Source organism: Myotis myotis, unplaced genomic scaffold, assembly GCF_014108235.1.
Source record: "Myotis myotis isolate mMyoMyo1 unplaced genomic scaffold, mMyoMyo1.p scaffold_m19_p_33, whole genome shotgun sequence".
Classification (NCBI taxonomy): Eukaryota; Metazoa; Chordata; class Mammalia; order Chiroptera; family Vespertilionidae; genus Myotis; species Myotis myotis.
In genome coordinates, this window is record NW_023416339.1 from 1,411,853 (window position 1) to 1,429,402 (window position 17,550).

General features: G+C 51.6%; 1 protein-coding gene across 1 annotated transcript; it reads left to right on the plus strand.

Annotated features, from left to right (window-relative positions):
* The first annotated feature begins 12,484 nt into the window (after window positions 1-12,484).
* Window positions 12,485-17,487, plus strand: NDUFB7 (NADH:ubiquinone oxidoreductase subunit B7). Its single transcript, XM_036302785.1, is given in 4 exon segments — window positions 12,485-12,683; window positions 16,724-16,787; window positions 16,789-16,890; window positions 17,305-17,487. Coding segments are annotated over 4 exon segments (399 nt in total). The 5' UTR covers window positions 12,485-12,571; the 3' UTR covers window positions 17,426-17,487.
* The last annotated feature ends 63 nt before the right edge of the window (window positions 17,488-17,550 follow it).

The window sequence follows — 17,550 nt, forward strand, 5'->3', positions numbered from 1 at the left end:
GGTTGTAACTTCTGTAACAAGATGTTAGAGTGACAGGTGCTAAGTACTCCCACATTCCAAAGTGAAGTGCTAGGGCACTGATCGGTTAGCTACGACTGCATTAAAAAATTACCCCAAAACTCAGTGACTTAAAGCAATACTACTTTTCTCATACTTCCTGTGATTCAAGAGCATCTTAGCTGGGTGGTTCTGGCTTGGGATCTCTCACTTGTTTGCAGTCAATTTGTTGGCCAGGCTCAACTGGGGCTAAAAGAGCCTCTTCCAAGATGGTGCTTTCACATGACTGCTTGAGAAGCCCACTGTTCCTCACCATGGGAGCCTCCCCAGAGGGCTGATTGGGTGTCCTCACCACACAGCGGAGGCTAAGATGGAAACCATAGTGCCTTTTATGGTCTAAACCAGGGGAGGGCAAACTTTTTGACTCGAGGACCACAATGGGTTCTTAAACTGGACCGGAAGGCCAGAACAAAAGCATGGATGGAGTGTTTGTGTGAACTAATATAAATTCAAAGTAAACATCATTACATAAAAGGATACGGTCTTTTTTTTTTTTTTTTTTTTAGTTTTATTCATTTCAAACTGGCCGGATCCGGCCCGCGGGCCGTAGTTTGCCCACGGCTGGTCTAAACCTAAATCCCAAATTATGATCTCCACTATAACTATTTGTCAAATGGGCCACCTGTGAGTCATTGTGAAGGAGACTGCACAAGGGTGTGAATACCAAGATGTAAGCATCATTAGGACCATCGTTAAAGCTGGCTGCTACAATCATATATACAGAACTTGCAAAGGAAGTTTTCACACGTAGTTTGACGTTGGTGGGCATTTAAAAAGCAAAAGTTGAAGAGAGAACGCAGTCTGTCTACCCCATGGGAAAGCCAAAAGATGAGGTTTTGACTCACACCCAAAACAGCATGAAGTGAAAAGATAGACGGAAAAAAAGGGCTGCAGGAGGAGTGGTTGCCTCTTTTGGGACAGCAAGGATATGGGAGTTTCCTGTGATCAAACTGAAATAACCAGCCTGAAGCTATTTGGAGAACCCTGCTCAAGAGAGCAGCCAACCTGTATTTCTCAAAAGGACTGCCATTGGCCTTCGGGCCCAAGAGCCTTAGAATTTATGGCTCCTCCCTTCTCTCTCACTCCATGGCTATGGCAAAGGGAATTTTCAAAAGCATATCTCATGGCCTGCATGGTCTTATGAAATGTGACCTTGCTGCTACTTAAGGAATAGAGTCTAATTCTCTTCCCACTAAATCTGGACTGGCCTTAGTCTCTTATAACCAATAGAATGCTGTGGAAGTGACATCTGCCATGCAGCTTCCACCTGGGTCTGTCAGAACACGTGCTCCCAGAGCCATCTCGTGAGAAAGCCTAAGCCACATGGAGGTCACAGGGAGGTGCTCCACTCAAAATTCTCAGCTCAACCCAGGTGCCAAAGATTCTAGCCCCCAAGACATTCGAGTCACTTTCGGTCCTATGAGTCTTCCTCTCTTCTGGTCAAATGTTAGTAAGTCTGGTTGGCTCTGCCTTCACAGTATATCCAACATCTGAGCCTTTCTCACCTCCTGGTCTGAGCCACCATCATCTTTCACCTGAATTACGGTCATAAACTCCACCTTGGTCTACCTGCTTCCGCCTTTGTCCTCAAGATAGTCAAACTAATAAAAGCAGAAAGTAGAAGCAGAGAGGTGGTTTCCAGGGGCCAGATGGAGGGGGGAATGGGGAGATGTTTAACGAGGGTTACAAAGCTTCAGTTATACAAGATGAATAGGTGCTGGAGAACTGTGGTGTGAGCAGTATGACTAGTTGACAATATTGGACTGTGTACTTGAAATTTGCTAAGAGGGTAGACCTTGAGTGTTCTCACTACAGAAAAAGGAAAACGGTAGCTGTGAGGTGATGAATATGTTAGTTGGCGTGGTTGTGGTGAATATTTTACAATGCTATGTATATTGGGTCATCAGATTATGCACTTTAAACATATACAGTTTTTGAACCTCAATAAAGCTGGAAGAAAAGCAAACAACAGCTTGTCTTGATTTAAACTTTTGCTATTTTGTTCATCATGGATTTTTTTTTCATTTCCTTTTAATTTTTTAAATATTTTGTTAATATATCATTTATCTAGGCAGGGAGAAGTCTAAAATAAAGGTGTCAGCAGGGTCCTGCTCTCTCTGAAGGCTCTGGGCGGGGAACCTTCCTGACAGCTGCTGGGGGCTCCTGGCATCCCTTGGCTTGTGGCCACATCACTCCAATCTTTGCCTCTGTCTTAACATGGCCTTCTCTGTGTGTGTCTCTGTGTCTCAAATCTCCCTCCCTCCCTTTTTATTTAATCCTCACCTGAGGATATTCTTTCCATTGATTTATAGAGAATAAAAGGAAGGAGGGGAGAGAGAGAGACAGAGAGAAAGAGACAGAGAAACACAGAGAGAGACAGAGAGAGAGAAACATCGACATGAGAGAGATACATCAATTAGTTGCCTCCTGCACACACCCCAACCCTCTGGTTTATGGTCCGACACTCTAACCATTGAGCCACACCAGTCAGGGCTCCCTCTCCTTTTTCCAAAGCTAGATGCTATACTGGTGGCCTTGAAGACACAGGAAAAGGCCATGAGACCAGGAAGGCAGCTCTCCCTTGCAAGGGAGACTCTCAGGAAGGCAAGAAAACAGACTCTCCCACTAGACTCTCTGAGGGAAGGTAGCCCTGCTGATAACTTGATTCAAGCCAAATGAAACAATTGGAACTTCTGACCTCCAGAGCTTTAAAAGAATTAAGTTCTGTTGTCTTGAGTCACTAACTTCGTGGCAATTTAGTATAATAACCATAGGAAACTGTTACGTACCCCAAAGGACAATACCCCAATTCCCCTTTGTAGGGGCTTTCCACTGACAATAAAAGGAAACACAACTCAGGTTGGCTTCAACAACAAGGAAATCCCATCCAGCCCACGTTCAGATTAGAGTAGCAGGCTGAGGTGCTGTAACAGATTCGGAACGAGAGTGGCTTCTCAAAACAGAATTTATATCTCAACTCACAACCTCAATATTGGCAATCAGCAGTCTTGATGAGTGGAAAACTGTTCCCAACACAGGTGGGTGGCCCCAGGCCTAGCTGAGCAGGTAGGGGCTGCAGACTAGCCTCCCTTTCCAGAGAAAGCTAACCTGGGGCCAGGCTGTCCCCTGTTCCAATGAATGGTGGGGACGGTCTCATTCTGCCATTGGGGAATTCTGAGAAGAAAGGAAGAAAGAGCTGTTCACCCAGCAAACACCCGTGGAGCACACACGGGGAGCATATGTGTAGATGTGGAGGGTCATGGACGAGAGAGTGGACAGAGATAAGAGTGGAGTACACCAGTCAAGAGGATCAATAGCATCTCTGCCTTTCAAGGGCATAGAGGTGAGTGGCACTGGAGCAGGGTAAGTGCAGTGGATGGATTCGCTGTGTGGGAGTGATGGCCACATGGCCTAGGCTAGGCCATCCCTCAGGACCTGGCTCACAGTAGGCACTGAGGAACTGGCAGTGGAATCCAGTCCCATCCACTGGGTATAACATAAGACCATGAGCCCAGGCTGACCCGGGCTCTGCCCCATTCTTGCTGTGTGACCTCAGGGGAAAACAACATCTCTGAGCAACTATCTCCTGATACATCCAAAGGGATGAGGGTTTTAGTCGTTCGCTCATCCATTCAATAGATATGTATTGACGACCTACTATGTGTTAGGCCCTGTGCTAGGTACTAGGGATTCACTGGTGGGGAAAAAAATCCCTTGCAATAAAAAGGAAGATCACAAAATGGAAATCATACACAGCATGTTCTCAGACCAGAACCAAATTAAACTATAAGTCACAGACTGATATCGGGAAAATCTGCAAATATTCAGAAATCAAGTCACATCCACGCATCAAAGAGGAAGTCAAAAATTACAAGTATTTTTAACTGAATGAAAGCGAAAGTGTACCCTATCAGGCCATGTAGGGTGCAGGTAAAACAGTGCAAAGAGGGAAAGTTGGGACATTAAATGCTTCTGTTTAAGAAGATGATCAGATATATATTTGAAAGATGCTAGGAGAATAAATTATTTTAGCTTTTTTTTTAGATAATACTCTTAGAAATATATTTTTATTGATTGATTTGAGAGAGAAAGAGAGAGACATCGATTTGCTGTTCCATTTAATTATGCATTTATTGGTTGATTTTTCTATGTGCCCTGACCAGGGATCAAACCCACAACTTTGGTGTATCAGAACGATGCTCTTCTCCAACTGAGCTGCCAGACCAGAGCTAGAAATACCTTTTTCTCATGTGCTGCTAGACACTTTTCTACATGCATCACAGAATTGTCTATATCTCTGGCCACTGTTCAGAACTCCATGAACAAAGAACACTCATAAAAACATGACTTTCACGTGTGTCCTTTTTTAATACTAGAGACCCGGTGCATGAAAATTCATGCACTAGAGTAGGGGGGTCCCTCAGCCTGACCTGCCCCTTCTCACAGTCCGGGAGCCCTCAGGGGCAGAAGGCAACCTGGCAATCAGGGGAAGGCAATGCCCCATCACACCTCTGCTGCTGCCACTGCTGGCAGCTCAAGCCTCAGCCGGCCCTGGTTACCTGAGCCTTGGGCAGCCCTGGGCGGCTGGGGGACTGAGGGGACTGGGCACCGCCATCTTGTGGCTGTGGGCGCTGCCATCTTTGAGGGCGTGGCAGTAAATTAGCATATTCCCTCCTTATTGGGTGTGGATGCCACCATCTTTGAGAGTGAGGCAGTCAATTAGCATATTCCTTCCTTTTTGGCTGTGGGTGCCGCCATCATTTTGCGACGGCGTGAGGGTCAATTAGCATATTCCCTCTTTATTAGATAGGATATATTTTTATTGATTTCAGAGAGGAAGGGAGAGGGAGAGAGAGATAGAAACATCAATGATGAGAGCAAATCATTGATTGGCTGCCTCCTACATGCCCCACACTGGGGATCGATCCTGCAACCCGGGCATGTGCCCTGACTGGGAATGGAACCAGGAATTCCTGGTTCATAAGTTGACGCTCAACCACTGAGCCATGCTGGCCGGGCCAGAGAGTAAGTAGATCTTAAAAGTTCTCATCACAAGAAAAAAATTGTAACTATGTGTGGTGACAGTTGTGACCTAGCCTTATTTGGGGTGATCATTTTGTAAGATATACAAATATTGAATCATTATGTTGTACACCTGAAACTAATGTAATGTTATTTGTCAGTTATACCTAATTTTAAAGGAAGAAGAAGGTGATTAGGAAAAGGCCTGACAATTGAAATAGACCAAAGGGGGTGGGGGAAGGCCTTGGATATCTGGAGGAAGAGCATTTCAGGCTGTGCAAAGTTCCTGAGGACAACAAGCTCCTGGTGTGTTTGAGATACAGGAAGTCTTGAATCCAATGTCCCCTTCTCTGTGAGACTTTCTAAAATGACCCTTTCTAAAAACATAAATTAAATAAATAAAATAAAAATAAAATGCCGAAACCGGTTTGGCTCAGTGGATAGAGCGTCAGCCTGCGGACTGAAAGGTCCCAGGTTCGATTCCGGTCAAGGGCATGTACCTGGGTTTCGGGCACTTCCCCAGTGGGGGGTGTGCAGGAGGCAGCTGATCGATGTTTCTCTCTCATCGATGTTTCTGACTTTCTATCTCTCTCCCTTCCTCTCTGTGAAAAATCAATAAAATATATTTTAAAAAAAATAAAATGACCCTTTCTAAAATGTAAATTCCCAAGCCACCCTTTCTCGTACGTTCCACCATTATGTTTCTCCTTAAAAGTTATCACCACCTGACATGCATATATCTCACTTCTTTCTCTTGCCACTGCCTGTCTTCCCTGCGATTAGAAGCTCAACTCCACGGCCTGGCACACAGTCAGTGCCCAACGAATGTTTGTTGAATTGATGAATGACATTCTACCCACCAAAGCACTGACTAAGGCCACTGCGCTGCCAGGCCTCTCCAGGCTCACGCGTCCTCAGCACCAGCCAGCCACCCTCCACGAAGGCACAGCTTCTGGACCAGCTTAGAGGCTAGCGTCCTGTTTGCCCCACGGCCAGGGAGGCGGCCTCCCTCCCTCCTCCCCCCTCCCTCCCCCGGGGTTTTCTGGCCAGGCCTCACTGACCTTGTTTTTCCTCCTCCCCCGGAACTGAATTACCCAAAGGTTCCGATCTCCCAGCCAGCAGACCATGCCAAGGCACAGACGCTGCCCAAAGTTTCCTTCTCCACCCCCGGTCGACTTGGGGCCTCTGAGGCTGTTCTGCTCACAAAATGCCAGAGCAGCCCCCCCTGGGGCAGGCCAGGAGAGCGAGGGAGGGGGGAAGGAGGTGCAGAGAAGCTGTGGGCAGTGAACCAGGGCACCTGGGGCGGGGGAGGACACGGGCGGGGGACACAGGAAGGGCTCCTTGTCAGCTGGTTGGTAGAGAAAAAACAGGAAGGTTGTGGGCACAGGTAACTAAGGCCCAGCCCCTCCCTCCTCACCCTTGCACAGGCTGCCTAATACCACCCTCACCCTAACATCATCTCCCCCAGGTCCCCAACTCTGAGCATGGACAAGACAGACTGAAGCATCTCAGTCCAAGGACCTCAGGACAGAATGGGCCCGATCCCACCCCCTACCCAAAGTCATCCCTGGCTTGGACCCCTTCAGCCTCCAGTGACATGACTGGACCCAGGAGGGAGTGCCTCTGGTTGGCCGCCTGGTTAGAGAGCATGTATTGGGCATCAACTAGGTGCCAGGCAGTGAGCGCTTTTCATGAACCCAACCATCTAACTGACTCCTCCTAATCATCCCTTTCATTTATTCATTTGTGGACTTGACAAGATTGACTAAGCACCTATGATGGGCCGGCTCCATTCTACGTGCGGGGAATATGGCAATGAACAAGACAGACAATATTCCCTGCTCCACCAAACTGACGTTTGAGAAGAGAAAAGACGGTGAACAAGATAAATAAGTCAAATGGATCTCAGGCTACATGGCACGAGGTATCACCGATGAGTAAACTGAGTAACCCTGAAAGAGGACTTCCCATGGTCATCCAGGGTGAGCGGTCCGGGACCTGAAATTGCCTCCCTGAGTCTCCTCCCAGCTCTGACCTCTGGGTGAGCAGCTGAAGCACAGAAAAAGGAAGGGGGAGGAGAGACACCCGGGGAGGGCGGGCAGGGCTGCCGGGTACAGCTGTGCAGGTTGTGCACTGCACAGCCCCAGGAGTGCCCTTCACAAAGACCACAATGTGAGTCTGCTCCGGAGTCAGGATGAGCACAAATGGAGGTCATGGCATGGGGAAAGGAAGTCTCCATCACCACTGGTCTATTCTCCAAAGCTTCCTTTTCCACTTAGTATAGAGTGGCCACTCCCCCATTTCCACACATGAAAGTCTAGCTCGGCAGTCCTCCCAAGAGTACTCCCCAGACCAACACCACCATCACCTGGGAACCTGTTATAAATGCAGAACCTGGGGCCCTACACCCCAGACCTCCCGAGTCAGACACTTCCGGGCTGGGTTCGGCTTTTCCTCCACATGAAATGGGGGGGCCAAAGGAGGGTTTGAGCAGAGGAATGGCATGATCTGATTTCTCTTTTATTTTTAAGTCTTTATTGCTGAAAGTATTAAATATGTCCCCACTCCCCATTGGCCCCTTCTTGCCTGCCTCCACCCACACCCGCCCCAGGCCTTCACCACGCTATTGGAGATATCCTATCTAATAATAGACAAACATGGTAATTGACCGTACCTTTGCTATGCCTCCCATTGGCTAATCAGCGTGATATGCAAATTAACCCAACCAAGATGGTGGCCGGCAGCCACGCAGCTGAAGTGAGCAGGAGGCTTGCTTGCTTCAGTGATGGAGGAAGCCAAGGTTCCCCACCTGCCGCGGCCCAGCTCTGAGCTCCGAAAGCAACAAAGTTTCAATTATAGAAGCTAAACAAACCCCAGATACCTGCTTTCAGCAGGCTGTGGCCTCAGAACTGGAGCAAGTAGGAGCCAGCTCTAAGCTCCAGTGACGGCAACAAAGTTTCATTTATAGAAGGTAAATAAATCCCAAAATAAAAGAAAAAAAGGAGAGGCTGGGAGTTTCAGTCGCTGGCCAGCCTGAAAACGGCCCTCAGCCCTTCACCCAGACTGGCCAGGCACCCCAGTGGGGACCCCCACCCTAAAGGGGGTGTGGCCAGCCTGAAAATGGCCTAGGCCCTCACCCAGGCTGGCCAGACACCCAAGCAGGACCCCCACCCTGGTCCGGGACACCCTTCAGGGTAAACCAGCCAGCCCCCACCCGTGCACCAGGACTCTATCCTATATAGTAAAAGGGTATTATGCAAACTGACCCTAACAGCAGAAAGATTGGGAATGACTGGTCACTATGACACACACTGACCACCAGGGGGCAGATGCTCAATGCAGGAGCTGCCCTCTGGTGGTCAGTACGCTCTCACATGGGGGAGCTCTGCTCAGCCACAAGCCAGGCTGATGGCTGCCAGTACAGCGGTGGTGGTAGGAGCCTCTCCTGCCTCCTCAGCAGTGCTAAGGATGTCCGACTGCAGCTTAGGTCTGCTCCCCGCTGGCAAGTGGACATCCTCAAGGGCTGCTGGGCTGCCAGAGGGATGTCTGATTGCCAGCTTAGGCCCAATCCCCCAGGGAGCAGGCCTAAGCCAGCAGGTAGTCATCCCCTGAGGGGTCGCAGACTGCGAGAGGGCACAGGCCGGGCTGAGGGACCCCCCCCCCCCGTGAGTGCACAAATTTTTGTGCACCGGGCCTCTAGTAGATATATTTAAAGCCAGCGTCCATAACAATCAATGGGAGGTCACTATGATGCCCACTGTGGCCAGAAAACTGGCCTGATCAGGGGGTGGGACCAGCAGGCCAACCTCCTGTGGCTCCTCACCGAGGCCACCCACCCCTGATCAGCAGGCCCCACCACAATAAGCCTGAAGCCCCTCCCCAAAGCCAGCCCCGCCCCTGATCGTACCCCCCACTGCAATAGGGAGCCGGGCCAGCTGGCCAACATCCCGCAGCCCCTCCCCCTGGCCATCCCCACCCGCTATGTGCCCCACCACCCTGATTGGCCCACAGCCCCTCCCCCTGGCCAGCCCCACCCCTGATCAACCCCCCACCCCAATAGGGGGCAGGGATGGCTGGCCAACCACCCATGGCCCCACCCCCAGGCCCCTGGCCCCTGGTCGGCACCCCCACCCTATTCGTGGGTGGGGTGGATGACCCACTTCCCACAGTCCCTCCCCATGGCCAGCCCCACCCCCAATTGGCCCCCAAGCCCAATCGGGGTTGGGGACCCTCCCCACAGCTAACCTCTCGCCATCTCCTCCTCCCTACAGGCCCAGCCTGATATGCCCTTGATTGAGGCCGGGCTGGCTAGACCCCATCCATGCACAAATTCGTGCACTGAGCCTCTAGTATGCATATAAGTTCTTTGATTGATCCCTTCCCACCCACCCTCCCCACCCCCACCTTTTCTCTGATTCCCTTTTGACAGATGCACCCTGAGAATGCGATTCCGGAAGATGAGGACAAGGAGATGGCTCTGCAGTCATACTGGGGAGAGGTGATGGTGCCTTGACAGATTTCAGTGGTGAAGGCAGAAGAATGGGCCAATGATTTGGCTCCCTGAAGTGAGAGAAGGGCAAGAATCAAGTGTGATCCCAAGGTTTGGGGCCTGAGCCCCTGGAAAAATGAGCAGCCATTTGCCCAAAACTAGAGGACAGAGAGAGGAGCAGGTTTGGGAGAAAGAGAGCAGGCAAATCAGGAGTGTGGTCTGAGTGTGTGTTATGGACTGAATGTGTGTGGCCCTCCCCCAAAAAAAACTCATATATTGAAATCCTAACCCCCACTGTGATGGTATTAGGATGTGAGGCCTCTGGAAGGAGACTGGGTCGTGAGGGTAGAGCCCTCATGACTGGGATTCATGCTCTTATAAAAGGGACTCCAGAGAGCTCACTCATCCCTTCCCCCATGTGAGAACACGGCCAGAAGTTGGCCATCTGCAACCTGACCACGCCAGCACCCTGATCTTGGACTTGCAGCCCCCAGAACTCTGAGAAATGACTTTCTGTTGTTGATAAGCCACCAGAGGCAGGAGGGGCCAGGAGCAGACTCTCCCTTCAAGCCTTCAGAGGGAGCATGCCTCTGCTGGACTTTTTAAAATCACAAACCCCTTGCCCCAGCCTGTTGGGCTCAGTGGATAGAGTGTCAACCTGAGGACTGAAAGGTCCCGTGTTCAATTCCCATCAAGGGCATATCAACATTGATTGGCTGCCTCTTGCCAGCCCCTGCTGGGGATGGAGCCTGCAACACAAGCATGTGCCCTGACCAGGAATCAAACTGGTGACCTCCTGGTGCATAGGTCAATGCTCAACCACTGAGCCACACCAGTTGGGTTTCACTTCAACCTATATTTTGTGGTGAGGGGACACACTTCAACCCACAACCCCTTGTCTAATGAAATCTATTCTTACATAACCAAGTATCATTTCCCAACACTGCCAAGCTCCCAATGAATGGCTGCTCTGTGTGTTCCAATGAAGGATTCCAGAGAGAGTAACAAATTAGCACATTTGTTGCAGTTGCACATTGAGACCAAGGAGTATTTAGCAGTATTAACTAATGTACTCTTAAATTTACATATATGTAAGCCCTAATGTAATAGGTGTGAAATGTAATACCAATTATATATATATATATGCTTTTATTGATTTCAGAGAGGGAGAGGGACAGAGATAGAACATCAGTGATGAGAGAGAATCATTGATCTGTTGCCTCCTGCATGCCCCCCCCAACTGGGTATCAAGCCCACAACCAGGGCATGTGTCTTTGACTGGGAATCAAACCGTGACCTCCTGGTTCATAGGTAGATGCTCACTGAGCCACGTCGTTGGGTTGTAATACCACTTCTTTACAGTGGCCACTAGAAGGATACTAGAATTGCAACTTGTTTCATTTTCACAAAAGCATTCAATAGGATTTATTTAACATTTTGGCTCTCAATAGTTTTATTTATAAACTAGAGGCCCGGTGCACAAAATTTGTGCATGGGGTGGAGGGTGTCCCTCAACCTGGCCTGCACCCTCTCCAATCTGGGACCCCTCAGGGGATGTCTGACTTAAACAGACATCCAGCATTGGACATCCCTTTCACAATCCGGGACTGCTGGCTCCTAACCACTCTCCTGCCTGCCTGATTGCCCCCAACTGCTTCTGCCTGCCAGCCTGATTGCCCCCTAACCTCTCCCTTGCTGGCCTGATCTCCCACAACTGCCCTCCCCTGCCGGCCTGCACATGGCCATCTTGTGGTGGCCATCTTGTGATGATGTCACGCTAGGGCCACCTAGGCTTTCATTAGTATAGACCAGTGGTGGGCAAACTCATTAGTCAATAGAGCCAAATATCAACAATACAACTATTGAAATTTCTTTTGAGAGCCAAATTTTTTAAACTTAAACTATATAAGTAGGTACATTGTTCTTAACTTAATTAGGGTACTCCTAAGGCTTAGGAAGAGCCACACTCAAGGGGCCAAAGAGTCGCATGTGGCTCGCGAGCCAGTTTGCCGACCACGGGTATAGACTAATGGCCCAGTGCACAGGTTTGTGCACATTGAAAGGAAATTAATTAGAAGGTGGCCGGTAGGGTGGGACTGGGCAAGACGGCCCGGACACGCCCTGGAGCCAGCCTCCCTTTGTCCCTCCCTGGCCGGCAGCACCTTGGGTGGCTCGAAGGGTGTCTGCGGTCACTGCAGCTCGGCAGTAAGCCAGATTCTTGGCCAACAGTGCCCCAGCAACAATATAACCCACAGCCGAAGGTGGAATCACGTGGCCCCGCGAGGAATCGGGCTCCCTCTTCTCTGGTTCTGGGATGCGTCACCTGAGAAACACTGCTGCCAAGTCACCCCAGCTCAGCAGCTCCTGCATTGAGCGTCTGCCCCCCGGTGGTCAGTGTGCATCATAGGTACTGGCGTTCAGATGGTGGAATGGTTGCTTAGCCTTTTACATTTTAGATAACTTTATTTGCATATTTAAATTAAATTCACTAAAATATTTTTTGGAATAATTTTATTTAAACTTTTGATATTCATTAAATATATCATTGATACTGTGCAAGGCTTTTTAAAACAAATTCCAATGTTTTTGTGAAAAACCATGTTTTAAAAAAATATGATTATAATATGAAAAAAAATTTTTCATTTTTGCTGTAGCCTGGGGAGATCAGGGGTGCCCAGTGAGGATAGGGGAAGGCCCCGGACCCACATCGTCCCCCCTTCAGTTCCCAACCCAAGTGGATTTCTATCCAGAGGCAAAAAAAACCTACACACACTCGCATTCATTGGCAGTTACAAGATCCCGAGAAGGGGCGCGCCGCGCCTGCAATGTCTCCGAATGGCCGCCAGGTGACGCCAGAAATACCGGAAGTCCTCCGGACTCATTCGTCTCTATGATCCCCGTGACAGCCAGCGCAACCCGGAAGCTGAGACTAGCGAGGGGGCAGTGCTTCCGGATAGGAACGAGGTGACCTGACCGCCACAGGAATCTGTGGCGGCTGCAGCCATGGGAGAACACCTGGCCAGGCACTACCTGGGCGATTCCTCAGGGGAGCCAGACCCTCTGCGGATGCCCACCTTTCCGCCCGACTACGGCTTCCCCGGGCGCAAGGAGCGCGGTGAGATCCAATGCGCAGGCGCGGCCAACGAGAGTGGGGTGCGGACGCCTTAACGCCGGGGTCCGCAGGGCTGGGCCCAGCACTGACCTGGCCGGGGGGAGTGCGGCGGGCAGGCGTGACCCTGCCTCAGTGTGGAGGCATTCAGGGCAGCGGCACGGCTCGAGGAAAAACCCGGGGGAAGGTGGCGATAGCGGCTAACCAGGCGCTGGGAGCTGGGCTTTGTCCTGGAGTCCGCGCGGACCCAGGGGAGGGCTCGTTGCGAAGGGCCGTGTTCATTGTCCCGATGTCACTTCTATTCTTAGGTATGCGCAAGGAGACACACGGGGACTCACGCCATGCATTCTGTCGTGCACGTTGCCTTTTTTAAAATATGTTTTTATTGATTTGAGAGAGAGAGAGAAACATCGATGGGCTGCGGGAAGAAGCCCGCAACCTGGGCATGTGCCCCGACCGGGAATCCAGCCCGGCGGCCTCTAGGTGCTTGGGACGACGCTCAACCAACTGAGCCGCACCGGCCAGGGCTGCACGTTGCTTTTTAATGTAGTAATATCACAAGCACATCGAACGCCAGTCCTGGGCCGGGGTCCCAAGTTGGGCACCATGGATACAGCAGGCACTGATTAAAGGAAACTCGCAGCCCTGGGAGTGAGACAGCGGCACCAGGCAGATCTGGGGGGGCTACACCTTGGAGAAGTCTGGAGGCGGGCTTCCAGGAGGCAATAGCTGGAAGCCAGACCTCAGGGTAAGGAGTGGGAGCTGACCACAGGGAGACTCGGGAGAGGGGAGAGCCAGCGTTTGTAAGCAGAGGAGACACGATCAGATTTGCTTTGGCAAAAGGCTGTGCTGGCTGCCGGGTGGGCGAGGACTTGGAGAAGGGGAGACCTCCAAGTGGGGGTGTGCAGAGAGGTCTGGATTTGAGAGAACGTTGGGAGGTGGACTCCTTCAGTGGCCCGATTCCTGGTAGTTGGTCAGCCCTGCATGAACTTGCCGTCCATTGATCCACCTGCCTTCTTACACCTGCTTTGCTCTGTTTTGCAAACACCCACAGCCTCCTGCTTGGCTAAACCACAACCCTGGGTAAGCCCAGCTCTCCTTGGCTCCTGCCCCTATTCAGCTGAACATCATCGGCCTCTACAACTGTTCTCCCCACCAACCCCCTGGTTGATCCTTCGTGCTGCTGGCTTTCCTGATACATTCCCTGCCCCTTCCCACGCCCCCTCCCTCCTAGATGAGTGTCCCATGCCTTCTCTCTTGACTCCAGTACCTCCTTTCAGCTAGTCACTTTGAATTCTCTTATTAAGAAAATAGAAGCTGTTTCCCTATTTGGCTCAGTGGTTAGAGCGTTGGCCCACACACTGAAGGGTCTCGGGTTCGATTCCAGTCAAGTTGCAGGTTCGATCCTGGTCCTGGTCGGGCACGTGCAGGAGGCAACCAATCAGTGTGCCTCTCACATCAATGTTTTCTCTCTCTGTCTCTCCCCCTCCTTTCCACTCTCTAAAAATCAGTGGAGTCCGGCAGTGTGGCTCAGTGGTTGAATGTCCACCTGTGAACCAGGAGGTCATGGTTTGATTCCTGGTTGGAACACATGCCTGGCTTGCAGGCACCATCTCCAGTTGGGGGTGTGCAGGAGGCACTGATCAATGATTCTCTCTCATTGGTGTTTCTATCTCTCCCTTCTTCTCTCTAAAATAAATCAACAAAAACATATTTTTAAAAGAAAATAGAAACTTGTCAAAAGAGCTCTCATGGCTCCCTGGCACTCCTCTGCTGTTACTTCAGATGATCTGACCCTGCTCCAGAAAACCCCTTGTGACCTCCATCCCATCCTCTCACCTATCCAAGGGCACCCCTATCATTCTCCCTTTCTGTTGCAACATTGTTTTTTCCATCAACATGCAAATACAATAGTTACTTTGACTGTTTTCAATCCCCTCCTGGACCCCCTCCCCCTCCAGCTATCTCTCCACTTCACTGCAGGAGCTCTGATCAAGTTTGTCGCACGCACTATTGCTATACCCACTCTCAATTCCCAGTTCCAACTAACCCCACTGCAGCAATGCCAGTCATAGTTGATCGCTGCTTCTTCATGGAAGCCCTTCCTCACCCGGCTGCCAGGATTCCCCCACTCCTGCCCACCTCAATGTGGGCTTCTTCACTGATCCAACCCCACTCCCCGTATCGTAAATATTGGGGAGCCCGGGTCTCCACTCATTCCCTGGGGTTCTCTGCTAGTGTCCTAGCTTCAAATGCCTTCTGTGTCCCAGTGCTCCCAAGTTTTTACTTGCAGATGGGCCTTGACCCTGAACCCCAGACTCATGGACCCCGCTGCCTGATTGGCATCTCTCCACAGTGTTAACAAGCATCTTGCACTTGGCAAGCCCACACTCAGACCACATGCTCAATCCAAATCCCTGGGGCATCCTGAGGCTGTCCCCTCACCTTAAGGCCTTTGCACCTATTGTTCCGCTACTCGGAATGCCCTTCCCCCGGGGGTCTTCATGTCTCATTCCCTCACCTTCAGATGCCACTTTCTAAAGCAGCGGTTCTCAACCTGTGGGTCGCGACCCCTTTGGTGGTCGAACGACCCTTTCACAGGGGTCGCCTAAGACCATCCTGCATATCAGATATTTACATTATGATTCATAACAGTAGCAACATTACCGTTATGAAGTAGCAACGAAAATAATTTTATGGTTGGGTCACAACATGAGGAACTGTATTTAAAGGGCCAGAAGGTTGAGAACCACTGTTCTAAAGGATCCCTTCACTAAAATTGTGACCCACCTCCAACACTGCCTCTCTCTCCCTTGCTTTCTTTTCCAATGCTTAGCATTCTGGACATTCTGTGACATTGGCTCCACCTGTTTGTACTGTGTCTCCCTCCAAGAGCAGGATCCCTAACAGTGACTCCATAAATCCTAACTGCTGACTGGTTATGCCAGGTGCAAGTTGCAGTCACATTGCCATGGAAACCAGCAGGGGGCTGGCTACAGGTGGATTATGGGCCTGGCGCTCAGACAAGGTGAGGGAGGGGGTACCGAGTTGGGGCTTAAGGGTCTATCGGGTGGTGATGGAAGCCATGGATTAAAAGGAGCAGAGGCTCTCAGCGAGGACCTCAGGAAGCCAAAGCCACAGAGATGGGAGGAAGCCTGGGGAGGGGAGAGCCAGGGGAAGAGAATGTTCAAGAAAGCAGCTAAGGAAGGGCAGTGTCCTGGGGTCTCAGTTGCCCTTGTGAGAGCCTTGTGTGGGCAGGGCTGTGCGAAGTGTGGAAGCCAGGGGTTCTGTGCAGGGGCAGGAGATGAGGACCAGGGCCTGAAGGAGGCAGAGGCACAGGGTTCAGAAGCAGAGGGAAGAGACGCCAGTGGGGAAGATTGCAGGGAGCTGGGAGATTGCCGGCATGGAGTGTGCGCCCAGACTTACTTCTAAGGGCCCCCATCAACCCCTGAAGGTTGACTTGGTCCCAGGTCAGATTTGCCAGGTGAATGGGGCGCAGCCCAGTGGCTAGTTCAGCCTCACTGAAGGGGGCACTGAGCACCTACATTCGTTCCTTCACGCTCACTCGGTTGACTTGGGAGTGGGGACGTTAGTCCACTCCTGAGGGGAAGAAACTGAATTTGCGAGAGGCCACACTCTGGTGAGAGGGCACAGCTGGGATCCAGGTTGCCCAGCCCCCACACTGGGTTATGCCCGGCAGAGGGGGGCGCTGGGAGAAAGTGGGTTCTGCAGGGTGGGACTGTCTGGGGAGATGAGGATCCACGTGGATGCTGAGGTGCTTGGGGAGACAGGGACTCCCCTTGCCTGGGCCTCGGTGTCCAGGTTGCCTTTGAACAAATGAGAAAAGGACACTCCATCTGCCTCCATCAGAGGACGCCAGTCACCTGCTGCCACACAGCTGACCTGTGGGGGACGGGTCTGAGCTGTGACTCCTGGTTGCATGTGGGTGGCTGGGTCTCCCTGGACTCAGGGCATCATGGGAACCTCCAGAAGTTAGGGGCCCGAAAGCCCACCCTGGCTGAGTCCCTCCCTCTCCCTCCCCACAGAGATGGTGGCCACGCAGCAGCAGATGAATGATGCACAGCTGGTGCTCCAGCAGCGAGACTACTGCTCACTACCTTATCCGGCTGCTCAAATGCAAGCGCAACAGCTTCCCCAACTTCCTGGCCTGCAAGCACGAGCAGCACGACTGGGACTACTGCGAGCACCTCGAGTGAGCCCCAGACCCACCCCTTATCCCTCACTCCCCACCCCCACCTACCCTCAGCTCAAGGATCTTGAGGCAAAGGACAGTGAACTGACCTGAGTTTCGAGCCTTAGTTGAAAAAGGCTCTCAGGGGGTCTGTTGGGTGGAGGCAGGGGAAGGGTCAGGTGGGTGGGGCAGGCATCCTGAGGCCACCTGGAGGATCAGCCAAGCCAGGGTTCCAGGCAGGAGGCCCAGGGCTCACTGGGGTCCACCAGAGAGGCAGAGAGGGGGCAGACCCCAGACTTAAACCAGAGGCACAGGTCTCCGAGGCCTCCCAGAGTGCTCTGGGGTGGAGTTCCAGCCCCGTTGTTGGCTTCCCAGGGCTGAGGGGGGGACCTCAGGCCAGGGAGCTGTAACGCCCTTTCTCATGCTCTCCCATAGCTACGTGAAGCGAATGAAGGAGTTTGAGCGCGAGCGGCGGCTGCTCCAGCGGAAGAAGCGGCGGGAGCAGAGGGAGGCAGATCTGGCCAGAAGCCAGGGGTCCAGCCAGGTGGCCGTGTAGTGGGGCCCACCCACCACCCTTGGACAAGGGGAGAAATAAAAGCCTCCAGGCCCTCAGCCCATGCCCTGCCTATTCCTGTGGTATACTGGTCCCCAAACCCCCCAAAGAAACACACAGAGCCTGAG